At 44.8% G+C, this 26,515-nt stretch overlaps 1 protein-coding gene across 1 annotated transcript in view; it reads left to right on the forward strand.

Annotated features, from left to right (window-relative positions):
• The first annotated feature begins 10,243 nt into the window (after window positions 1-10,243).
• The window catches only part of RLF (RLF zinc finger), a 37,797-nt gene continuing 21,525 nt past the window's right edge, over window positions 10,244-26,515 (forward strand). The window contains exons 1-2 of the mRNA XM_056847341.1: window positions 10,244-10,419; window positions 24,579-24,733. Coding sequence (XP_056703319.1) covers window positions 10,267-10,419; window positions 24,579-24,733 — 308 coding nt within the window. The 5' untranslated portion in view covers window positions 10,244-10,266. The remainder of the gene's footprint in view (window positions 10,420-24,578; window positions 24,734-26,515) is intronic.

Consider the following 26,515-nt stretch of genomic DNA (forward strand, 5'->3'; position numbering starts at 1 on the left):
CACCAGGGGTGGGGAACGTCAGGCCCGGGGGCCGTCTAAGGCCCGCAAAATAATTTGGTCTGGCCCGTTGTGGGTCCTGGCAGATCTCTAGCTCAGAAGGATCTAAGACAGGCTATTCCTGTCCGCGAGAGGGGGCGGATTGCCAATCTTCAAGGTGGATGATCTGTGGGCACCCGGCTGGTGCAACAGACCATCCTGTGCCGCCAGGTGGGCGGGTGCGCCACCGGTTGGATGCCTGCCTGCTTGCCCGTGCCGGAGGGGGGTGTCATCCGGGGCAGCTGCCTGCTTGGGGCTTGGTCGGCTAATTTTTAATTTGATAATTCTGTATGGCCCACGAATGATGTTATAAATATCCAAATGGCCCTTGGCAGAAAAAAGGTTCCCCACCCCTGTCTTACACACACAGCCTCAGACAACCACTGGTCTCTGCGTTACCTTTTCTGCTTGCAGTTTCCCTTTCAGCTGGCTTTTGAGCTCCTTCCATTGGGGCACAATGCGAACCGGCTCCAACATGCTGATGCAGAAGAAATGGGTCTAGGCTCAACTGCTGTCCAAAGAGAAAACCGCAGGGTTAGTCTTGGCCACTTTGCTCTGGAGGGGGAGGGACCTGTGGGGCAACCACCTCCTCATTCTCCAGCCCTTTCCACCCATAGGGAGGTCCCAGGATGGTTTACTCAGCTGCTTAACTTCCTTGCCTTCCCCAACCCAAGGAATAGGGTTGCCAGGTCCCTCTTTGCAACCCGTGAGAGGTTTTTCGGGCGGAGCCTGAGGAGGGCTGGGTTTGGGGAGGGGAGGGACTTCAATGCCGTAGAGTCCAATTGCCAAAGCGGCCATTTTCTCCAGGGGAATCGATCTCTATCGGCTGGAGATCAGTTGTAATAGAAGATCTCCAGCTAGTTCCTGGAGGTTACTGTATGAAGCGGACACATAAGTAACGTGTTTAAACATATATTCAACCAGTGCAGTGATACAAATAAGAAACACATACAACTATGTACACAAATATACAATACTTCTTCTAATGCAGTCTTTGTGCAAAAAGGTTTTCTGTTGTAGCAGTAGTTGTAGAAAAATTCTTTAAAAGGTCCATAAGGTACTCTTTAAAAGGTCCATAAGGTACTCTTAAATCTTCAAAAGAAGGCAATGGCTGGGGTTCATTCAATCTTACAGTGTTATATATCATGCATTCAAGTTAGCTGGTTCCCGTAGGATACTCCCAAGTGTAAAGGCTAAGCTCGTGAGAGGTTTTTGGGGCAGAGCCTGAGGAGGGCAGGGTTTGGGGAGAGTCCATAGAGTCCAATTGCCGTAGAGTCCAATTGCCAATTACCAAAGCGGCCATTTTCTCCAGGGGAATCGATCTCTATCGGCTGGAGATCAGTTGTAATAGAAGATCTCCAGCTAATTCCTGGAGGTTGGCAACCCTACCAAGGAAGCAGGGTTGATCATGACTCCCTGCCCCCCCCCCACGGTTAGGTGACATCTGATTTATGGTGACCCTTGGTGGGGTTTTCAAGGCAAGAGATGGTTCATAGATGGTTTGCCATTGCCTGCCTCCATGTCACAACCCTGGTATTCCGTGGAGGTCTATCATGGTCGACCCTACTTAGCTTCTGAGATCTGACGACATGAGGCTAGCCTGGGCTGATCATGACTAGCAACCTTTTAAAAGCCACGACAGGAATGGTAAAAACAATTGGAGATTTTCACTAACTATAAAATACACAATCCAATTAATATGACCTTACAGTAGCTTAACCTGGCCATGAAATGCTACCCCTAAGGAAGGAGAGTCCTGACCTGGATGGCCCAGGCTATCCCAGTCTCATCAGATCTCAAAAGCTAAGCAGGGTGGGCCCTGGTCAGTATCTGGATGGGAGACCACCAAGGAAGTCTAGGGTTGCTACACAGAGGCAGGCAATGGCAATCCACTGTTGGTCTCTTGCCCAGACCTGGATGCTCCAGTCTAACCCAATCTTGTCTGATCTGGGAAGCTAAGCAGATTCAGCCCTGGTCAGTATTTGGATGGAAGACCACCGAGGAATTCCAGGGTCACTACAAACAGGCAGGCAATGGCAAACTATCTCAGAACATCTCTTGGCCTCAAAACCCCATGAGGGGGTCATCATCAGTTGGCTGTGACAGATTGCTGGGCTTGATGGGCCTTGGTCTGATCCAGCATGGCTTCTCTTATGATATGCTTAGGAAATGCTCATGCTCTACCTTTGGTGAGTCTCCGAGGAAGAACGTTCGACTGCCCTGAGGGCAGCTATTCTGGCGTGCCTGTTCCTGACCTGCACTTTGCACCCTGAAAAGAGGGGAAGCATTTGTGCCTGTCACTCCCCAGTCCCCCAAATCCCCCTCATTTCAGAGAAGGATAATCTTGCACATCTGCTAGACGGACAGGCCATTTCCTCCTCTGCCTTCCCCCATCAAGGGGCTGCTATTTGGAACCATCCTAACAATGAGGCTCACCTGGGAGGCTTCATATTCCAGGAATCCCGGTCTACTATGGGTAGGGTTGCCAACCTCCAGGTGGTAGCTGGAGCTCTCCTCTTTTACAACTGACCTCCAGCCGATAGAGATCAGTCCCCTTGGAGAAAATGGCTGATCGGGCAATTGGACTCTATGGCACTGAAGTCCCTCCCCTCTCCAAACCCTGCTCTCCTCAGGCTCCGTCCCCCCAAATCTCCAGGTATTTCCCAACCCAGAACTGGCAATTCTAACTGTGGGCGTGATGGGAGCTGCCCAGTTTTGCCATAGGTGGTCATGTTATAGCCATCTGGCACTGGGGGCAGAGTTGGGCACCCTGCAGCCAGAGGAGCAGCTGGGAGGAAGGTGGTTGCCAAGGATTACCTGCTGAGATCCATGGAATCCTGAAGCAAATACTGACTCATGACGTCACACATTCTGACCAATGGGCTACAGGCATAGCAACCCATGAGGTCCACAAACCAAGGAATTAAGAATGCAAAATAGGTGTCATTTGCCAAAGCTGCCATCATAGAATTATAGAATCATAGAATCATAGAGTTGGAAGGGACCACCAGGGTAATCTAGTCCAACCCCCTGCACAGTGCAGGAAATTCACGACTACCCCCCCCCCACACCCCCAGTGACCTACACTCTATGCCCAGAAGATGGCCAAGATGCCTTCCCTCTCATGGTCTGCTTAAGGTCATAGAATCAGCATTGCTGACAGATGGCCATCTAGCCTCTTCTTAAAAACCTCCAGGGAAGGAGAGCTTACCACCTCCTGAGGAAGCCTGTTCCAATGAGGAACCGCTCGAATGGTTAGAAAATCATTTTGCCAAGGTTTCCACAAGATATTTTCTGTTAATTAAATCTGTAGCTGGTCTTGGAAAAGAGAGAGACCATATCCCAACCAAGCACCCATACTGGTCGAGAGTGATCCAGTGATTCATCTGTTCTTATTCTATATCGGAGCTCCTAACTGCTCTCCAGCCCATCACTGGCCCTATGGGCCATGGGTTTATGTTCTGCGCCGTTTGTATTAACTATCCAATCGAAGTAGAAGTAGGACTGGTTTTATTGTAAATTGTATGCTGATTTATTATATATGATTTTATTGTGTAGTATCGATGCTGTTAGCAACCCTGAGTAGGGTTGCCAGCTCCAGGTTGGGAAATACCTGCAGATTTTGGGGGTGGAGTCTGAGGAGGGTGGGGTTTGGAGAGGGGAGGGACTTCAATGCCATAGAGTCCAATTGCCAAAGTGGCCATTTTCTCCAGGTGAATTGATCTTTGTCGCCTGCAGACAGGTTGTAATAGTGGGAGATCTCCAGCCACCACTTGGAGGTTGGCAGCCCCAACCCTGAGCCAGGCCTTGGTTGACTTTTGGTAGGGCTGCCTGTAGTAGGCAGGGATGCTCAGTGCCTCTTGCCCTTGGGCAGTCATCCTAATGGGGGCCTGACCCACACTGGAGACCCACAGCCTAGGTTCTGTCCTATGATGGCTCCTCTTATCTATCAGTCGTGCCAAATCATTTCCAAACTTGCAAAATAGCAACAGTACCCAATATCCTCTTCCAAAAAGTGGGGACACACACAATTCCTGCACAGGGACTTTAAGCTTTAAAGATTCCAGTCTAGGAGATCACAGGAAATCCATGAAGGACACTTTGAAGAAGAAGAAGAGTTGATTTTTATATGCCAGCTTTCTCTACTGCTTAAGGAAGAATCAAACTGGCTTACAATCAATTCCCTTCCCCTCCCCACAACAGACACCCCGTGAGGTAGGTGGGGCTGAGAGAGCTCCAAGAGAGTTGTGACTAGCCTAAGGTCACCCAGCTGGCTTCATGTGTAGGAGTGGGGAAACCAATCCAGTTCACCAGATTAGCCTCCGCCACTCACATGGAGGAGTGGGGAATCAAACCCGGTTCTCCAGATCAGAGTCCACCGCTCCAAACTTTTATGTTGTTATAACATAAAAGTGGCCTGTGGGATGTGTAAGATTTTAATGAATTTAATTCTAGCATATTAGAAAAATGTTATTCTTCTATTATATTTGTAAGCTGTGGTTATTTATATAAGTCAGTAAAAAATAGTCCTGTCTAACTTAAACTGAACAAAGCAGGTGATTTTTCGTATCTGAAACAGGGTATTACCAACTAACAAGTGAGATCATATACATGATACCACGAAGATGAGATCAGAGTTAGGGTGGATTTGAGAGGAGGAAATATTCAAATCCTCTTAAAACAAAGAACTCTGGAAAAGTATAAAAGATTAAGAAATGGGAGGAGATTCCTGGGGTGGAGATTTTCATTTTGTGGCCTTGAGCTAAAATCTCTGCTCTCATTATTTTTGCGGCAAAAATAATTAAAAATCTCTTGCTTTCAATCCTAAGGTTGAGTTTCTTTTTATTCAGAACTTAAATCTGTTTAAAGAAATAAATCTTTTTATTTCCAACAAAACCACCACTCTTAACCACTATACCACTCTGGCTTTGGTCACAGAAGACAATTAAACTGGGAATCTTGCTCAGGAAGTATGTTTTAGTGCCTGTCTCCCTGAGCCAGTGCATCATGAAGAATGGATAAAGCTATATCTGATACCTAGATCTGCATTACCTTTCCGTTATTCCTTAGAAACTCCTTGATCCATTGATCTTGAGCAGCGTAAATCTAATGTTTGAGGGATATAAGGACTGAAATAAATCTTGCCACTGACAATGTAGCCTTGGGATCCCTGTCACTTAATGATCTGCATTACCAGCAAAATGGCAGGATTTGTGTTATTTATTTACATTATTTATAGTCTGCCTTTCTCACTGGGATTCAAGGCAGCCTACACAGAATAAGTCAAGACTTTCAACAGGATGGGACAACCGATAGACAATGCAATAAGATTTGACTTGCAAAACTGTGGACCCAGTCAGCGATCAAAGACATTGGTGAAGCACAGCATAGATATTAAGATGACACGTTAAAGAATGCAAAAATCACATTGTAGGAACTTAGTTACAGCAACAGATAGTACAGACTAAATACTGTGGTATAATCTACAGTCCCTAACTCGTTACTCGAAACTTCTTTTTGAGTCAAGTCAAGTTTTATTCATGTTGTAGTCACAGGCCTTAACAACTCAGCTGCTCCCCAAAAATTCACCCCACAGCATATGTTAATCCAAAATCACAGTAACCTCTGCTGCTACACATCCGATAAAACAACTAAAGCTCCCCCCGGGTTAAAATAATTTAGCAGCATAATACAGACCGCATCAAGTCATAGTTTGTCTATATAGTTTGCCTTTTTAGTCATTTTTTTTTACATTATTAGAAGAAGATGAAGAGAAGAGTTGGTTTTTTATACCCCGCTTTTCTCTACCTTTTCTCTACCTTCCCTTCCCCTCCCCACAACAGTCACCTGTTGTGGGGCTGAGAGAGTTCTGAGAGAACTGTGACCAGCCCAAGGTCACCCAGCTGGCTATGTGTAGGAGTGGGGGGAAAAACCTAGTTCACCAGATTAGAGTCCTCTGCTCATATGGAGGAGTGGGGAATCAAACCGAATTGAGTCTGCTGCTCTTAACCACTACCCCATGCGCTGGCTCTCTCTTTTACCTTATTTTCTGTGCAAGAAACACTCGATTGCAGGAATGTGCATATTTTGGCTGTTGCCAACCTCATAATTAGCCCTCTGTTTGTCACATGAATAAATGAAGGACCTGTAAAGAAATATAGTTGGTGAGATTCCATTCGGTTTGTACAGGAATCTCCTCCAAAATAAAATGTGTGTCATATTCTTATTTCAGCTCTAGGTGGAGCAATTGAGTTACATTTTGGGATAAATTTGCAACCCAGCAAACTGAATTTGATGGTGCTTACAACAAATTTATGGTGGCAGAAAATTGTATGGGTTGCAGACCACTTTATCAGACCCATGAACCGTATCCTCTGTTGGCAGATGTATAAACACAGGTGTGTGTGTGGGGGAGAATTTCTATCGGAGGTGTTACAAAAGCCAGGAAATACAACTGATACACTCTGTGGCAATTCTGTGCATTCCCCCAAGCGTTCTGGAGGAAGTCAAAGCGGTGGTCCACCCACTTCAGTACTTTTTAACTAAAATATTGCGTGCATTTGTGTTTTTAGTTTGGTGTAAGCTGCCCTGAGTTATTAGTATTCACTGTAGGTTTATTGCGGGTCAGCCCTGGTTAGTATTTGGATGGGAGACCACCAAGGAATACCAGGGTTGCTGTGCAGAGGAAGGCACTGGCAAACCACCTCTGTTAGTCTCTTGCCATGAAATCCCAAAAAGGGGTCGCCATAAGTCGGCTGCGACTTGACAGCACTTTACACACACACACATAGGTTTATTGCACAGGGCCATAGGCCCTTACAATCTAAAACATTATTAAAATGAGTTAAAAATGATAAAACTAATAAAATCCAGAAAATAAGATTCTCAAATTACACCCAACATTTTGTTTCTCATTCAAACAGTATATATAAAACAAGAAAGTCAAAATTCGGCTCTGTCTTTTTTTTTTTTTTAAAGGTTCTATTAATTTAATGGCTTTCTTTGCCCTAATTTTCCTGGCCGCCAAAGAGTAAAGAGTCATTTTTTGAGAGACAAAAAAACCCACATCTGCTATAAATTTTTTTTTATCAGCATCAGATAAAGAGTGTAAATATATTGGCCAGGAACTTATTCCTGGGCTCAATATATAGAGGACAAGCCAGGACGTAATGGGGTAGATCTTCCACTGAGCTGCCGCATATACAAATATGTTGAATTAGTGATTTTTTCCCCTTGTCTTTTTTTTAATATAAAAAGGGAAAGGGAAGTACAGGGGAAATGAAAACAGTTGAAAAAAAGAAAATACAAAAAAAGATTGTTACATGCATGTGTTTGTGTTTCATGGTACCTGGTTCACACATATCCAAACAGCTTTCCCATCTTAGTCAATAAAGATATCAAAATTTAGTATCAGTTCTATCCTTCTAACATCTATGATTAATCTTTTACATATTGATAACAGAATTTCCAGTTTTCATAAAACAACTCATAATGTTGATCATTGTTTGCTGAATTGGTCATTTTGGCCACGATTGCATATTCAGACAGCTTTTCCTTCCATTCTTCAACACCTGGAAGTGATATCAACTTCCATTTTCTAGCTAGAACAGTTCTAGCAGCTGTTACGGCATATTTAAACAGTTCTCTAGATTGCACAGGCAATTTTGTTGGAACAATGCCTAGCAGCATGCTCTTAGGGTCTAATGTGAATTTTAGATGAAACAGTTTCTGTAACTCATTGTGAATGTTCCTCCAGTACATCTGTACCTTCAGGCAAGTCCACCATACATGAAAGAAAGACCCATCTTGTGCGTTGCACTTCCAGCAAGTGCTTTGATTTGTGTTTTGCGTCTTTTCCAGCAATTTTGGAATGAATTAGTGGGGTGTTGTTGTTTTTTAGAAGTGTCCAGCAAGAAGCTCTGGGCATGGTTTGAAATCGCAGTGAGGTAAATGCTGCCCTAAGACTGTGAGCTGTTATCTCAGCCAGATAAGGAGCTTTAAGATGGTCTTTTTTATATAAGACTGTATCATGGGGCCCCTGAGCTATTAGAAGTGCAGAGTATACTTAAAACAAACAAACAAACAAACAAATATTGTTTTCTCTGATTGGCAGTGGCTCTCCAGAGTCTCAGGCAGAGACATTGATATTTAGTAGCTCCTGCTAGTTTCCTAGCTGCTGGTAGTAAGGACTCAGGTTGGGAAGCTTCAACATGCCAAAGATGGGCTCTGCCAGTGAGCTCTTGGATCACTGCTATAATTCTAAATTGCTAAATGCAAAAGGGGAAAGCAATAGAACTCAGAACAGCCACCGGCAAATCCCCATTTCACTAGCATTACATCACAAGTTCTCGTGAAGACATAACAATACAAAACAACATTGTGTAGAGAGAAAGAAATAACCAAGAGTCATGTGGCACCTTAAAGCCAAACAGAATTTTATTTCTGCATACCGAAAAGCAACACGAATTCTCCAAAACGAACCAAAAACAAGCATCTAAAGAAAAGAAAAATACAATTGCTGTAATTCAACATTACATACATAGGTGCTGTCAAGACGTACGGTTTCAAGGGGCTTTCAAGGCAAGTGGTGGTGTGACATTGCCTGCCTCTTTAGAGCCTTCCTTGGTGGGCTCCCATCCAAGTGCCGACCCTGATTAACTTCTGAGATCTAATTTTGGTCTACACCGTGCTGTGTTCCCTCCTCACTTCAACATTAGACACTAGAAATAGGAAAGGAATACAGGAAAATCAGAAAGTCCAATGCTTAAAAGTAGGTGTATTAGGATGCTGTGCATGGATATTGTTTTAGGTGACTACCTTGTACCTTATATATAAATATAAAAAACTAACAGGCCTTTGAGAGTGCTATGCCCATCATAACAGGGGCTGCTGGTGGTCCCAGTGCCAGGGGAGGAGAGGATGGTTCAGCTTTTTCATCAGTGGTCCCAGACCTTTGGAATGGGCTAGCAAAAGAAATGTGATCAGCACCATCTTTGTCTGTATTCAGGTAATGCTGCAAGGTTGAACTGTTTAGAAGGGCCTTGGCGTAAGTAATTCACTGCAGTTTGATGTAATTCACTGCAGTCTGATGAAGGGAGTTTATACCCCGGAAATCTTGGTTGTCTCGAACATGCTACTGGATTTGAATCTAGCTGTTCTGCTATAGACCAACACAGCTACCCTCTGAAACTGCCGTTTCAGTGTTATCTGTTGGCCCTGTCAACAGCAGTTTCTCTTATAATGTCTGTTTTGTTGATGTGATCATTTTAAATTATCTCTCTTTATGGGAAATGCTTTGAGTGATTTGTTTTCAGAGACGTGGTTTGTAAAGATTTCAGATGAATAAATAAAAATAGATTTACATGTATTTATTATTTTCTATATACATATGACAAACAAATAAAATTAATTGCATTTATCATTCACTACATTCATGTTGCAAAAGAATACATTGACATTTCTTATTTGCCATATACATATGTCAAAGAAACAAATAATGGAAATAAATGCATGCACTTATTCACTATATACATATTTTAAATACATTTATTTAAATTTATTTAGAATACTGCCTCTTCAGAGTCCTGCGGGAGGAAGCTTACAACTGTAGATTAAATACATGTATCTTTCATTCACTATAGACAAACACACACTCTGGACAAAAATACATGGTTTTTATTATTTGTGACACATGTATTTCCAAACAAGTAAATACAATTAAATATGCCTTTATTATTTCTTAAACGTTTCAAAAAAACACACAAATAAATAAAACACAATTATTTTATTATCCTGCCTTTCTTTTTTTAGTTTTTTTCCTTAGCACATTTATTTGGCTAGAATGAAGAGAGAATACAGAGGATCGCATTCGACCACCTTGCCGCAGCATCGCATCCAGAGCTCACTCCCACCTCTCCTCAGGACGCCAAGACCCGCCCCTTCGCCCGCCCCATTGGCCAACTCCCGGAAGTGAAAGGGGTCATTAGAGAGGACGATTGAAGAAGAACGACGCCCGGAAAAAAAAAAAAGCCTCCTAACCCACGCGCGCCCCACGAACCAACCCGCCCTCAGCGCGATGTGATCGCGTCACAGCCGCCGGCCAATGGGAGCGCCGGGAGCGGCCCCCGCGGAGGAGAGCGCGAGGAGGCGTGGTCACGTGAGGCCGTCCTCGGCCGATGCGGTCAGCGGGTCACGTGAGGGCTTGCCTACGCGCGGCGCGGCCGGGTGCAGATGGCGGACGCCGAGGCTGACGCGGCCCTGCCGCCGGAGACGCAGCGGCTGTCCGCCGGCCTCCGCGCCCGGCTCTGGCAGCTGCAGGCCGAGCTGAGCGACCAGGAGGCGTCGGAGGCCTCGTCGGGCGCCTACTGCCGGGGCTTCTGTCAGGTGAGGGGGCCCCGGCGGGGCGGGCCCGGCGGGGGCGGCCGAGGGACCCCCCGGGCGGGTGGCCGTTTGGCCGTTGGCGGGGGCCGGAGGGGGGGGCCGTTCTCGGCCCGCTGGAGGGAGGGAGGGAGGGAGGGAGGGCGGCGGTTGCCGGGCGCTGGGGAGGCGGGGCTGTGGGGCCGCCCCTAGTGGGCGCGGGAGGCGCCTTTTTCTCCTAGGATTTGTATTCTCCCCCCCTAACGGTCCAATCGAGGTCCCTTTCCCCACGTTCCTTCTCTCCCCCCCCCCGTCCCCAACGCGTTTGTCCGCAGGGTCGCCGCCCGCGGTGGTCCCGTCAAGGTGTTGTGCCTTCCTGCTTGTGGGCGGGATCCGTGATCGATGCTTAGGGAGTTCCCGGCCTCTTCCCTGTTGTTGTTATGGACCGCTGGATGCATCATAGCGAATCGAAACGTGGGACGGCATCTTGGCCATCTTCTGGGCATGGGGTAGGGGTTACTGGGGGTGTTGGGGGGGAGGTAACTGTTAATTTCCTCTATTGTGCAGGGGGTTGGACTAGATGACCCCGGTGACCCCTTCCAACTCTATGATTCCATGTTTACCTTCTTGGCCATCTTCTGGGCATGTAGTATGGGTCACTGGGGGTAGGGGGGGAAGGTAGTTGTAAATTTCCTCCATTGTGCAGGGGGTTGGACTAGATGATCTCGGTGGCCCCTTCCAACTCTATGATTCCATGTTTACCTTCTTGGCCATCTTCTGGGCATGGAGTATGGGTCACTGGGGGTGGGGGGGGAAGGTAGTTGTGAATTTCCTGCATTATGCAGGGGGTTGGACTAGATGACCTCGGTGGCCCCTTCCAACTCTATGATTCTATGTTTACCTTCTTGGCCATCTTCTGGGCATGTAGTATGGGTGACTGGGGGGTGGGGGGGAAGGTAGTTGTGAATTTCCTGCATTGTGCAGGGGGTTGGACTAGGTGGCCCCTTCCAACTCTATGGTGATCAAGGTGGAGGTTGCCCTCTCTGGCTGGCAGTGGCTCCCCAGGGGTTTGGGCCCAGGTCTTTTGCATTGCCTGGGGATCGAACCTGGGTTTGATGCTCTGCTGCTGAGCTGTAGGGCCATCCCTTCAAAGATCATTGAACTCTTGAAGCTCTCTTATGCTGAGTCTGAATGTTCAAGGCCATTATTGTTTACTCTGACTGGCAGCCGCTCTCTGGATTCTCAGATCTTTCATATTGTGTACTGTGTTTGCCTTTTAACTGGAGATGCTGGGGATTGAACCCGGGACCTACTGTATGCAAAGCAGGTGGCTCTGTGCTTTGGTCCCCTTTCCAGAAGAAGCATTGAGTATATGGCGTTGAATGCATGGAGCTTGATTGTACACATTGAGGCCATTGGGTCTCTCAAGGCAAGAGTTGACTACTGTGACTGGCGGCAGCTCTCCAGGGTCTCTGTCAAAGGTCTAGAGCAGGCTCGTCCAAACTGCGGCCCCTGGGTCTATCCGCCGCATGCGGCCCAGGATAGCTATGAACCCAACCCAAAATTGTAAACTAACTTAAAACATTATGAATCAGCTATCGTTAGTGTTAGTGTATTTTATGTGCAGCCCAAGACAATTCTTCTTCTTCCAGTGTGGCCCAGGGAAGCCAAAATATTGAACACCCCTTGTCTAGAGCATTAGTTGCTAGCTGTCCATTTTAAGTGGAGGTGCTGGGGTTTGCACCTAGAGCCTTCTGCTTGCAAAGTGGATACTCTGCTGTTGAGACTCAGCCCTTAACTGTTTAGTTAACTTGTATACTTTGATCTGCTTCTTGCTGTATGTGGGGGTTTGCAAAGTGTTTTGGGGGTATGCGTAGCCTTGGGGGGATTGGAGTGGTAGCATAAGTTCTGGTGAATTTGAGGCCAGGTGTTTTTTCCAGAAGAAAAGCTGCAATGCTTATGTGTGTTGACTCGAAAATAAATCCCTCTGTGTTCATTGGGCCTTAAACTTCCAGGAAGTGTGCATCAGTCAAAAGCATTGGTGTGTTACAGCAAAAACAAGGGCCTTGTGGTTCCTAGCAGGACTTTTTCTGATGAAACCGTATGGCCAAATGGCATGCATGTTTTGTTTTCTTCAGTGCAGTCTTTGATTAGTACAAACATACCTCGAAGGTATTGTGGGTTTGGTTCCAGCCCACTGCAATAAAGCGAGTCACATTATTTTGTTTCCCAGTGCATTTGAAAGTTATGTTTACACTGTACTTTAGTCTATTAAGTGTTCAATATCATTATGTCTGAAAAAATGTTCTGTAATAATAATGAAGAAGTTTGAAATATTGCAAGAACTGCCAAAATGTGACACAGACATGAAGTAAGTACATGCTTTTGGGAAAATGGCGCTGGTAGACTTGTTTGAAAACACATAAAAATGCAATATCTGTGAAATGCAATAAAACGAGGTATGCCTGTAGTGGTTTCTTGGACAGAAAGATTGTACTAAGTTGCTTTCATTTGAAAATGGAGTTTTTACTATCTTTCCCCTTCTGATACTGGCATGTATACTATAGATGGTGCTAGGGAGAGCCAGTGGAATTCAGTATGCTGGACTAGATCTAGGAAGACCTGGGTTCAAATCCCTACCCAGCCACGAAGCTTACCAGATGATCTTAAGGTAGTCTCTATCTCAGCCTAACCAATCTTACAAGGAGGCTTTGAGGACAAAATACAGGAGGATAGACTCAGTTATGTTGCCCTGACCTGTTTGCAGGAAGGTTGGTATAAAAATGTGGTAGTTAGTGCTATGTTGGAAACTTTACATTGAGTAACATTTTATTTCTGTGTTTTGTTATAAATTAAAATATAATTTAACTGTAACAGTCAAGCATGGCTTCCATTTTGTAAAATAACAGTAGGCTACAACTTTTTTCTTTTGCGTTTTCTCCATTTGTTTTCACAGTGCAATACTTGAGAGGTGTTTGAGCTTGCAAAGGACTTTGGGTTCTGAATAGATCTTTGCATTCAAGGGATATGTGTTACCTTTTGGCAGTAGTAGTACCAAGGTGAATGCCAAACCAGCACAGACTAAGATAACTTCCAAGCGTTCAGTGACTTCTGTACTGACATGAGTCCCACAGAAGCACTCCCATATGTAGGTAAGCCTCAGTCAACCCCATGTGTATCTGGGGTATGAGATAGTCATCTGCTGAGGCTGGGATTGGTGGAACAGTTGCAAATACCACTGGTTTGTAGAGGCAAGATACTGTTCATCTTCCAAGCAGATCAGAACCATTGGTACCTGGAAGAAGGGTGGGGCACAGGCAGGAAAGGATGGATATAAAGTTTGCAGAAGCAGGTATGTTCTACTTCTGTGCTGTCAGCTTGGGTTCCCCAGGTGTGTTGATAAGTCCAAGGACCCTACTCTGACTAGCTGCTTTGACCCAGGCTAAAGTATTGAGCATTTTAACTTGGAGCGCCCATTCTGTGCAAAGCCAAAAATATTTCATTAAACCAGATTAGACTGCAGAGGTGGCATTGTGTTGCTGTCCCATTGACAAGGAGAGCTTGTTTGGACCGGCTTTTTATTGTCCTCTTTAAAAAAAGTATTGAGCAAGTTTTATTTTAGAACATGATCTTTGGCTTTCTTGTTGTGTGTGGATTTCTCAAATGGTAGAGTTGTTCTTGCATTTCTGGACAAGATGTGGAGACAGCCATTAGCCCCTAAATCATTTTCAAATTGATTTCGGTTTCCAAGAGATGGTTTTTCAATTTGAAATTGAAGACTGTTCTTGTTCGTGTGTTTGTGTTAATTCCTATGTTGTTATGTTCCATGCTGTTTGACAGCAATGGAAAATTTTTCAGGAGATGTCTTGGAATAGAAATGACCTGCTCTTGCAGTCCTAGCAAAACTTCTAATAGCTGATGTGTGCTTCTTCTCTGAATTACAGTTCAAGGCTTTCACTCTTCTGCTCACTTTACTCTGACACCGTTTAAGAACCCAACCTCTGTGTCTCTGCTTGAGTCACTGATCTGGTCGTGCCCTTTAATTGAATGAAAGCAAAGCTGCTGCAGTGACTTGTGCAAAGATATGCTCAGCATCCTCATCTCTGACAGCAGTGTTGCTTCATCAGAAATGATGCATATATATATCCAAAGTAGACACACAACAAAATTACCCACCCTTAGCAGGTGCTGACTATAAACAAGCAAGGCCGGTTGACCATGCGGAGTTGCAACAGGCAGCCTCTTTTTGCGGAGGTGCTTTGTGTTTACAGGATCCTGTAAAATTATTATTATTATTATTTTGCACTTCATAGTTTGGGAGATTGATTGCTCTGTTTTTATTCCTTATTGTTAATGCTGCAACATGTGGGAATGGCTTTGTTTTAGACAATATTTGTCAAAATCCAGTACACAAACATCAGCAGCTCTGATGATTGTGCAGTGCATGGCACGCAGCCGATGAGAAATGAATAAACTCTGTAAGACCTCATGTGGAGAAGATGGGGCGAAGGTGATGGTATAAACCATTCCCATTGAAGGGGAAAGGTCTGGCCGTGTATTTGCATACACGGAGGGGTAAGGTTTAGCTTAACTGTCTAGTCTGCTGCGTAGACATAGGAATCTGTGTTAATAAGTCTTTGAGATTATCTCTGGTGACTACATTAATAGCTTGAAAAGAAAGTTTTTACGCATAGGTCTTCCAACAGGAATATGAAGGAATTGGAAACAACCAGTGTTACGGAGTCTTGTATGCAACTTTGCCAAGTAATTGCAACTTGAGTGTGAAGTGCTGCAGAATGGGCAAGAAGAGTCAGAGGTTGTTGACGTAAAGGAAATTATCTCCAAGTTTGTGATACTTAACAGGACAGCTATGACAAAGCTGATATTGAGGGTTACAGTATATTCCGTAAGGAGTGCGAAAAATAAACTAGAGCATCCGCTATTTTAACTTCATTCCAAGATGAAAGAAGAGGGAATCCCTCACAGCATATCTGCAGCAACGTATAAAGAGTGTAGAGAGAAGTTAAAAGGACCATCCTGCAAATCTTCCCATTGACCAGAAAACAATCAGATGGAACAAAAGTACACATGAAGCTGCCTTGTACTGAATCAGACCCTGGGTCCATCAAAGTCAGTATGGTCTATTCAGACCGGCTGCAGCTTTCCAGGGTCTCAGGCGGAGGTCTTTCACATCACCTACTTGCCTAGTCCCTTTAACTAAGAAGTAGGCTTCTTGGCGAAGGTAACCAACAGTGCAGTGCTTTCCGGAGTAACTCCAGGTTACTCTCGATTCAATGAAGATAGACTGGAGCAATTCTGTGCAGGATTGCACTATCAAATATACTGATAATGGTGTGAGAGTTTGTTACTCTTATTGGTGGAAAGCAAAATATACATCGTATTTTACCTGCTACTTCTCTCCCCCCCCCCCCCGAGAAAAATAGTGGCTTAGCTATTCTAGGTTTGGTTTTGGCTGATAAACAAATTTGTGATGGCGGAAAGAATCTTGGGAGAGAAGCTTTCACAAAGCGATAAGATTAGCGATCCTGAGAGGAAACAGCAGCAAAATACCAGCATCGGGTTTCTCTTGCAAAAACAGGCTTTGGCAGACTCAGTTTGTCAACAATGTTTTAAAAAAGACAGAAGCAAAGAGAGTTTCAAGAGGGATCCCTGTGAAGCCCCTTCTTTTTTGGGGGGGGGATACATAGGAATGGAGTAAAATTCTTGCTCAACAGAAGGGGAAACATTGTGAAAGCACCACAGAATACCAGTGTGTCTTCATGGGGAGACTTCTAATGATCGGAAAACGGGGAGGGGAAGCTCAACAGGAAATTCAAGCTAGATTGTTAAGGGTGCATCTGATGAGCAGGAGGCAAAGAGCTTCCAAGTCACGAGAGCCCTTTGAGACAACAACAGAGAAGGTTCATAAGGGCAATAAAAAGGCCCTTCCAGACGATGTCTTGCTTCCAAGAATTCGTGCTCACTTCCGTTGATCTGTAATGGCATTTCTAGTTTCGTTTTGGAGTTTGGACCTAGTTATTCATAGACTGGAGCTTCCGCTTTTCTTCCTCATGATCCTTTGCCAGTTTCAAAACAAGCCTTCAAAGAAAACACAAAACAGGTACCTTCTTCCTCAGTCTCTTTCCTGTCCTCTGTTGATTTCTCTCTGTCCTACATGGCCAGAACTGTGAATTTCACTTTTGTTTGCTTTCCTTTCACTTCAGTTTGAATTTCACTTTTGTTTGTGAGATGAACACTGTGGAGAACATACGTGAAAACACATGCATGCGAGCACACAAGAGTCTCCATAACACGGCCCTGCCATTATATTGGTGTGAAAGTACAGATGTTTGGGCCAAAAAGCTTTGTCAGCAAATGCCTGCCAAAGACTTAAATGGATAAGAAAAGAACCTGTGAGGAGTAAAGAGTGCTGGAAACTGGCTTCTGTGTGTTTGCTTAACCCTGCCACTCCAAAGTTCTCAAGGTTACAACTTTTTGCCTGTGTCTCTCCAAAGCCCATGGCATGCATTTGTCCAGGAAAAATGTAATTTGGAATATCCCATGTAAAGAAGTTTGTACCTATATATTAAGCTGTTGGAAGTTCATGCCATAGTATTCCCTGTTGCTATGTATGGATTTGAAAGCTGGACAATGAAGAAAGCTGACAGGAAGAAAGTAGATTGCTTTGAAATGTGGTGTTGAAAGAGTGTAACAGATACCGTGGACCGCCAAAAAACCCCAGATAAGTGGGTTCTAAATCAAATCAGCCCTGACCTGGATGGCCCAGGCTAGCCTGATCTCGTCAGATCTCAGAAGCTAAGCAGGGTCAGCCCTGGTTAGTATTTGGATGGGAGACCACCAAGGAATACCAGGGTTGCTGTGCAGAGGAAGGCACTGGAAAACCACCTCTGTTAGTCTCTTGCCATGAAAACTCCCAAAAGGGGTCGCCATAAGTCGGCTGCGACTTGACGGCACTTTACACACACACACACACACAGATCAAATCAAGCCTGAACTGTCCCTAGGAGCTAAAATGACTAAACCGAGGCTAGTGTACTTGGTCACATAATGAGAAGACAAGAGTCACTGGAAAAGACAATCATGCTAAGAAAAGTGGAAGGCAGTAGGAAAAGAAGAAGCCCCAACAAGAGATGGATTGACTCTATAAAGGAAGCAACTGCTCTCAGTTTGCAAGACCTGAGCAAGGCTGTTAAACGATAGGACGGTTTGGAGGACATTGATTCATAGGGTTGCCGTGGGTTGGAAGCGAATTTACGGCACTTAACTTCCAATGTGTGTATGTTGTGTGTTATGTAGTATGGCATTTTGAAGTATGGCCTTTTGCACAAGGTTGTTGCCACTCTGAGCAGTGTAAAGTCTGGCAAAGGGGGTGCTATAAATGTTAAGACTTAAGCCCTTTACACTGGCCCTAGTTGTGGTTCATGCATTTTCTGGAAAAAGTAAAGATGAAAATTCTCTGGTGTGTCTGCTCAGTTGGGGATATGATTTACTATGTTTACTTGGCTTAAATTCAGTAAACGGAGCCAATAATGTTAAACGTTCTGGTGTGCTGTATCTCAAGTGTTTTTTCCAGCAACCCAAAGTAGTTGAACTGAAGTATTAGGAAGCGTGGGGGAGGAATCCGTGACACACACTTTGTATGGTTGAAAGACTGAGTCCTTACATACTTCAAAATAAAATGCAGGTGTTCTTTTTGGGGTAGTCGCCTTAGAAATGTTGATATTGCCCAGTTTGACTGGCATTGCACATATTCACTGTGTCAATTCATTGATTTTTCTGAACTATTTTTTTTTTTACAAATGGGAAACCTTCCTTTGGAAAATATATAGCACTGTCAAAATTATTGCTATTATGGAAAACTTTATCTCCCGTGTTACTGCTTAGGGGACAGGACCTTACACTATGAAAGGGCCCTGCTAGTATCTTGGCGGTTTCATGTTGTTTGGCTCAATAGGATGGTCTTGAGTCAAAATGCAAAGGGGTGGACCAGGCTGGGTATTTCAGTGGGTAGACCCTTGATTCTTCTTTGTTTTGTACATTTCTCATATACCCCCCCAAACTTCACGATACTACCTTGCTACTTTATGCAAATGATACTGTGAAGCAGGGTGGATAAAAAACAATGATTTTTTTAAAATAAAGAATTGGATTTTTAATTTTTTTAATCAGATTTTGTTTAAATTGGATTTTTTAAACTAAAATGCTTTTTGAGAAAACTTTTATTTAAGATACATTATAGTCCAAAGTTCACTCACCTTGAAATAAGGATTATTTTTTAAATTATGTAGCAAGAGACTGTACATTCATGCAATGTTTAAATGTTTTGGTAAATGAATGTCATTAATCCATTCACGATGTCATGCTATTCCAGAGGTTTCTGTAAGATTATTTTGGGCAGTTTTTCTGTCTAGAAGATATTGCAGATGCTTGGTTTTGTAGTTCTGTGTATTTGTGTCTGCAGAGATAACATGCCTCTCCTTCACAGCAAAAATGTTATGAAGAAAACCTATAGAGTTGAGAAAAAGACCCATTGTTCCTTTGCAAATCTATGTACAGAGAATCAACTCAACTCCTTAGCTCTGAAGTGCCAAGTTTCAAGAAGTTCAATGAATTTATTTGGAGTGGAATAGATCTGCACAAGGAGCTTAGTGTGAGGAGGGTGGGGCAAGCAGTAAAAATGAAAGTGAAACCTTTTAAGCAGAATATTCCCCAAGTCTTCATGTAGAATGGTGTTTTCAGAGACCAGGCCTAGAGAATTCAAAGTATAAGAAAGTATAACGTGTGTGTTAAATGCCGTCAAGTCGCTTCCGACTCACGCCAACCCTATGAATGAAAGTCCTCCAAAATGTCCTATCTTTGACAGCCTTGCTCAGATCTTGCAAATTGAAGGCTGTGGCTTCCTTTATTGAGTCAATCCATCTCTTGTTGGGTCTTCCTCTTTTCCTGCTGCCCTCAACTTTTCCTAGAAAGTATAATAGATTAATTAAAAGAATACACATGTTCTGTGCAAGCATTAAGGCTGAGCAAGGGTACAAAGAACACTTTGTACTTGGTACTTATCCTAAACAGTATTGAAATTGGCCAGGTTAGTATTACTTGAAGCTGCAGAGGTTGAGGTTCTGTGTTATCTTAATTCTCATGGTTGGGGTTTCCCTTGAAAAGGAGTTTACCCCTTCATGACTTGTGCCTCGGTCAGAAGCTGGAAGCTAAGAGAGCTTCTTCTCTGTGTACACAGAATTTATAACCTGTCTTTCGCCTCCTCCCCCTTAGGATTACTTTACTGTCTTTCCTGTCCCAAAGGAACAGGATAATTCTATCGCTGTAGTCTTCCTAGTGTTATGGCTCTAGATGTAACACAGGGATGTAAAAGGGCCAAATAATGCATTTCCAATCAACTTTCAATGCACTTTGCAGCTGGAATTTACTGTGTGAAATGGCAAAATCCACTTGTAAATGATCATGAAAGTGGATTGAAAGAGCACTATTCAGCATGTGTGAAAGCGCCCTAAGGGTTATGTGTGCACCCCCTTCCTTGGCTTTGTTCTCCTAGCCCAGGTCCATCTGCATTTCTGTAGCATTGGCATGGTCTTATGCTGGGGGGTGGGATTCTCCCCACCTGCTTTTCCTCTGTGTACCTGTTTGGGGCCTACAAAGGGATGCTTTTTTGCTCTCTAGCCCTGAGATGAATGCAGACCCAAATTAATATACCTTGATGTGTATTCTGGGCTGAAAGGCTACTCACAATGCTGATAAAAGGGCCGGTGGGAAGTTGCAGACCGGAATAATGGAGTGTGGCCGCATAGAGTATTGTGGCTTAGTTTAAATTGGTGTCCCTGATGACATTCCTCAAAGCACCATGAAAATGCCAGCTAGGCGGATTTTCACAACATTCAGCTATGATGTCAAAGAATTTATGGCAGACTGCTGTGGTCCCTGATGACTGGAAGAAGAAAAAAACCGTAGTCTTCCTCAGTAAATAGGAATGAAAGATCTAGAACCGTTACTGCTCCTGCTGAAGCAAATAATTAAACAATTAACGGAAGCATCTACAAGAAATTGGTGTAGTCAGTTTGAGTCAAGCGTGCAAGTCTGTGGTTTCCCCTTTTCAGATTAGAGGAGTGTTTTTTCCTCTGCAGCCTCATTAGTTCTTGCTGAATTCTCAAATGCTGAAGCTGATATTTACCCAGCTGTGTCTTTCAGAGTGCCTGGATGAACAAAATTGGGCCCGCAGACTTGGGGTTGCAGCTTTGCTCTCTCACTGTTTGTGTTTCCGCTTGCAAGAGTAGCCAGTGCTATAGAAATGCAGATGGATCCTACCTTCCGTCGCAAGCTCTCATGTTACTCCCCCCCCCCCCGCACCATGCCTGAGTGTTCACCGACCCCCATCCCCAGGGACTGCATTTCAAGGAGCACCACAAGAACAGGTAGAGAGGATAAGTTCTTATCCATGGGCACTGGGGCACATTTATGTGCTGAGTGGTGCTGCAAACGGCAGACCTCCCTCCTCGCAGCCTGCATCACAAACTGTGTTGTGAGCTTGTTCCTGTTTCAAACAGGGCTCGGGGTGCCGCATGAGGGATTGCCGTTGAAGAAATAGAAAGACCCTTCGGAAGTGAAGAGTTAGGATCAAAAACTGTCCATACATGAAGCTGCCTTATACTGAATCAGACCCTTGGTCCGTCAAAGTCGTTATTGTCTACTCAGACCGGCAGCGGCTTTCCAGGGTCTCAGGCAGAGGGCTTTCGCATCACCTACTTGCCTAGTTCCTGTAACTGGAGATGCCAGGAACTGAACCGGGGACCTTCTGCATGCCCAGCAGATGCTCTACCACTGAGCCACGCCCCCTCAATACATGCATAATGCTTCTCAGCGATGCAGCAAGTGGGGGGAACGGGAGTGTGTTTTCAAAGCCCGCGGCGACTAATGTTGTGCTGTCATGGACAGCCCAGGCTAGCCCATTCTCATCCGATTTTGGAAGCTAAGCAGGGTCAGTCCTGGCCAGTACTTGGATGGGAGACCACCAAGGAAGTCCAGGGTTGTTATTCAGAGGCAGGCAATAGCAAACCACCTGTGTCCCTCTTTTGCCTTGAACACTCTATGGTGTGAAATTAGCCTACCATACCACTTGGTAAGGGTTATTGTGGTATTTCATGTAAAGCCCTTCACCACATAAATGCCAAGCATTATTCGTTTGCACTCATAAGGGAAAGGGGCTTCTTAAACTTTTAAAAAGATGGGTTGGATCCCGCGAATCTTTCACTATGATTGGTTGAAGAGCCTCTTGTGGCTGTCGATATCTCCTTGCATTGGTAGAACCTGCCAGCATTAGCAGAATGGATCTGCGAGATGCAGTCCTGAATTCCCCCCCCCCAATCCCACTTCAGGGCTTACGACAAAGCCTAAAAGCGGCATTGTAAAATCCACAAGTCAGCAACATCCAGGCAAAGCACTAATAATAATATAAAAAACAAGGGGTTGTATCCTGCAGATCCATTCTGCTAAAGGCAGTGCTCCTCCCCTAAGGTACAAGATCTGCAAAATCCGGCCCAAGGTCAAAAAGCCTAACAATTATTAAAATGCCATCAACTCCGTCAATGTGTCAATGAAACCAGCGTTGCCTTCTGCAGTTAAAAAAAAAAAACTTCATTTGACCTGGTGTCCAAAGGCCAGCTGGAGTGATGCAAATTGGGCTTTCTGGAGAGGGAACTCCACAGCATCAGTGCCTCCACTAAAGGGGGCTGTGTCCCCTGTTACCAACCAATGTGCTTCTGGCGGAGAAGCGTGGAGCAAGGCCTTTGATGTAGGTGCATTGGTGGGGCCATGTCAGGGGAGTCGTTCCTTCTTGTGCCCGGGTTCCAGTTCCTTGAACTTTAAAGGTCAGAACCAGAGCTTCACGTTGAGCTCAAAGTCTCTGTTGCTGGGCTGCTGTTGTTGGGTCTTGCGTAGCATTGCCCTGAGCCTTCCAGTGAAGAGAGGCCTAATACCGGAGTCTGTTTGCATCACTGAGATGCTTGTCAGAAGACGGAGAGATGCTTGTCAGAAGATGGAGAGACTTAAGAATTCTTTCCTTCTCCATCATCTCCTGAAAGGTTCTGCAGTGGATCTTCACAGGCATGCAAGCTTGATCCTATTTTGGAGTTGTTAGTAATGGGCTGACACACAGGAGGGAAGGACCCCGGCATCCTGGTTGAAATCTAGATCTTGCGAGCCTGTCTGCTGCAGCTTATCACCCTGTGTAGATTGATCGACTGGGAAGGAAGAGCTGGGCTTCAAGCGGCTAGCTGCAGCTCTCCACGCCCACAGATCTATTCTCTCCAGGACCAGAGGAGCATGCCTATAATATTAGGTGCTTTGGAACATAGGCAGGATGGTGCTGCTGCAGTCCTTGTTTGTGGCCTTCCTAGAGGCACCTGGTTGGCCACTGTGTGAACAGACTGCTGGACTTGATGGGCCTTGGTCTGATCCAGCATGGCCTTTCTTATGTTCTTATTTGCTCATGAGAAAATAACTCTTGGGTTATTCATGGCATGGAGCCTTCTCAGCCAGTAGATTTGGTTGCTCCTCTTCAGCTATCTTGAGGGAGTTGTACTGTAGCTCAAAAGGGAAATACAGTTGGGAAGCTGTAAGACTACTTTGGATTCATTACGAATGGCAGCAGTTTTTCCTGGACGTATCCTGGGAAAAGAGCTGGTGTGGGTATAGTCCACATCGGGTGTGCATGTTCCAACCTCTGGAGACTTTACTTTTGTTTGATGCTGCTTTCATGTACCTCAGCTTTAGCTCAACCTCATCATAGTGGTAGAGCAAGGACCAAACTGGTCAAGAGGCTGGTAGTTCTGTGAATGACTCTTGAATGGATTAAGCTGGTAAATAGCAACTGTGTTGGAGAAGAGAGGGATTTGGATGAGGGTTGCTTGTGGGGTTTAACCCTACGTGAACTTGCCTTATACCGAATCAGACCATTGGTTCCTCAGTGCCTATAGCCTCTGCTCTGGCTGCCCCTGCTCTCCAGGGTCTCAGGTGGAGATCTTTCAAATCACCACCTACTTGCTCCTTTTAACTGGAGGTTGAACCAGCATGGTGAGAGCCAGCGTGGTGTAGTGGTTAAGAGCAGTGGTTTGGAATGGTGGACTCTAATCTGGAGAACCAGGTTTGATCCCCCACTCCTACACATGAGCGGCGGAGGCTAATCTGGTGAACTGGATTTGTTTCCCCACTCCTACGCATGAAGCCAGCTGGGTGACCTTGGGCTAGTCACAGCTCTCTTAGAGCTCTCTCAGCCCCACCTACCTCACAGGGTGTCCGTTGTGGGGAGGGGAAGGTGATTGTAAGCCGGTTTGATTCTCCCTTAAGTGGTAGAGGAAGTCAGCATATAAAAACAAACTCTTCTTCTTCCCCTGTATGCAGAACAGATGCTCTACCACTGAGCCGTGGTCCCACCCCTTCCCTCTGTGTTGCTCTTCTGCGATCCTCAAATGCTGTGCCCCCCCTATTGCTACTTATCAGTAAAACATGCCCCAAAGTTCCATTCTCTGATTTACCAGTCTCTTGGTTCATCCCTAAGACATTCCCCTTGGTCATTAGGCTCCTTCAGATACCACACAGAAGCAGATCTGTGGGCAGCTCCGCTTTAGCCAGGTTATTGGTGCTTCTGAACAGGTTCCAGGCCACTGTGCGCTTGGCAAACGTGATACTTCTTAAACAAAGTAGTGTAATCGCCTCGCAGGCCAACTGGCTGTGTGTGAACCATGCATCAGCGAGGTCCCTCGCCAGTCTTCACTGTGAAGCTTTTCCTTTGGAGTTCCAAGCACCGGGGGAATTTTAATAGCCTGTAGACAAAACTTTCCTCTAGTGCAGTAGCTTTATGTGCTGCTATCAGATACCAGTGCTCTCAAGAGCGGCTTTTCCTCCCCAAGAGTTGCTTAATAATAGTAATCAGCACCGGCACATGCTTTAGGAAGGCCCAAAGAGCAGAATGACATGCTGCCTGTTCCTTCGTTTTGTGCCTTTTTTTTTTTTTTGAGGCAGTTATGATGTTTTACTTTCCTCCGCTATATAATGAGAACATTGCTTTGAAATAGCCAGTTTTTGTCTGTGTTGGTTTTTCTTTTTAAAAATTAGGGCCGAGACAAAACACTCTGCTTATTATTTATTTCCTTTTTCAGACACTGCTACAATATGCTGGCAATCGGGGTGCTTCGGAACATGCCTTGCCTCTGTTGGAAGTGTATTGTGTCGCCATTCAGAGTTTTGCCAGTGCCCGACCTTACTTGAGTACTGATTGCGAAGAAGTTCTTCTAGTCCTTGGCAGGCTTGTGCTGTAAGTATAATTCATGATTGTCGCGTTCCCACCCTGGGTCTGTGTGTTCTCACCATGCGTGTTGCATGTTTGATTGCATGTAAAAAGCATATTTCCTCTCCCTGCCACCTCCCCCCCCAGATATAAACCCCAGCCTATCAGTAAACCAGTGCCCTGGGGAACCCTGGTAAGGCTGCCTCTGGGCACATATAAAGGGCAGAGCTTCCAGCTACCTTAGCTCTCCTTGGGAATGCATCCTTTAGCATGTAAGAGTGGTCTTAGCGCATGGGTGAGATTTCAGGCACAGTCTGCTTTCTGTGCTCTAGTTTTAATATTCTGTAATAAAACTTCTTTATCTTATTACAGAATATTAAAACTAGAGCACATATATGGGAAATAGCTCTCTAAGTAAGAGATACAGAGCGAAGGAAATAAAAATAGAACCATATATCTAACTTAGTTGCCTTATGCTAGTTACCTTCAGGTGGATCAAGCACATTCCCATCCCAGCATCAAGGATGGGTTTCCACACGTCAGAGCAGAGCGTGGTGTAATGATTAAGAGTGGCAGACTCTGATCTGGAGAACCGGGTTTGATTCCTCACTCCTCCACATGAGCGGCAGAGGCTAATCTGGTGAACTGGGTTGGTTTCCCCACTCCTCCACATGAAGCCAGCTGGGTGACCTTGGGCAAGTCACTGCTTTATTAGAGCTCTCTCAGCCCCACCTACCTCACAGGGTGTCTGTTGTGGGGAAGGGAAGGCAATTGTAAGCCGGTTTGATTCTCCCTTAAGTGGTAGAGAAAGTCAGCATATAAAAACCAACTCTTCTTCTTCTTCCAGCATGTTTGAAGAAGAATGTTCCGTCAAGTGGAAACCTACTCATAGCTACACCATCCATGGGGCATCTAGGCTGGAGTCGAGCAGAGGTGGCTTGCCATTGCCTTCCTCTACATAGCAGCTCCTGTCTCCTATCCAAGGCAGTGGCAAACCACCTCTGACCATCTCTTGCTTGGAACGCCCCGTGGATGGGGTCACCGTAAGTCGCTTGCGTCTTGATGGCGTGTTCTTCCAACATGTTTAGCACATCCTTTTGGGGCCAGGTGCAGAAGCAAACAGGGTGCCGCATTACCTGATGTTTTATATGCCTCTCCCTAGTTTTTGTCAGTTAGTCAATTTATTAATGTTATGTTCACAGACATTAACAATGACGATAAAACAAACTATACACAATAATACAGCAGTCATCATTGCAATAATTACTATGCCCGTACTAACAACAATAGTAATACAAACTAAAATCTGTACATTAAGATCTGTACTATGCAATTTAAAACGTGATAATTACCCAACCTTTGCCTTACTGTGGTATGGTCTGCACCATGGTATTTACAAATCTCTTCCTCAATTTAGATGATAATAAGATAAAGGAAGCCCCACTATACAGAATATTTGAATTTACATCTGCCAATAAAAATCTTATTTGGGCTTTGTCCATCTCCAAAAGATATGGGACATTCTGTGTAAGTCTAGACCGAATACGTTTATATTGGACAGTGGGGAAAAAAAGATGTGGAAGATCTTCCATTTGACTTACAGAACAGGGGCATAAATGTTGATCAAGAGTTTTATTATATCTGCCTTGTCTGAATGCCGATGGTAACATCTGACATCGAGCCACCGTGAAAGCTCTCCTTGTGAAAGGATCTAAAAGATCCAATAAATATCGTGAGGGGAATTTATCCAATTTAAATGAAGCATTCCATGTTGAAAACTTACATTTATGTATTTGTAATATATCATGA

The sequence above is a fragment of the Euleptes europaea genome, chromosome 3 (genome assembly GCF_029931775.1).
Source record: "Euleptes europaea isolate rEulEur1 chromosome 3, rEulEur1.hap1, whole genome shotgun sequence".
In the NCBI taxonomy this organism is placed as follows: Eukaryota; Metazoa; Chordata; class Lepidosauria; order Squamata; family Sphaerodactylidae; genus Euleptes; species Euleptes europaea.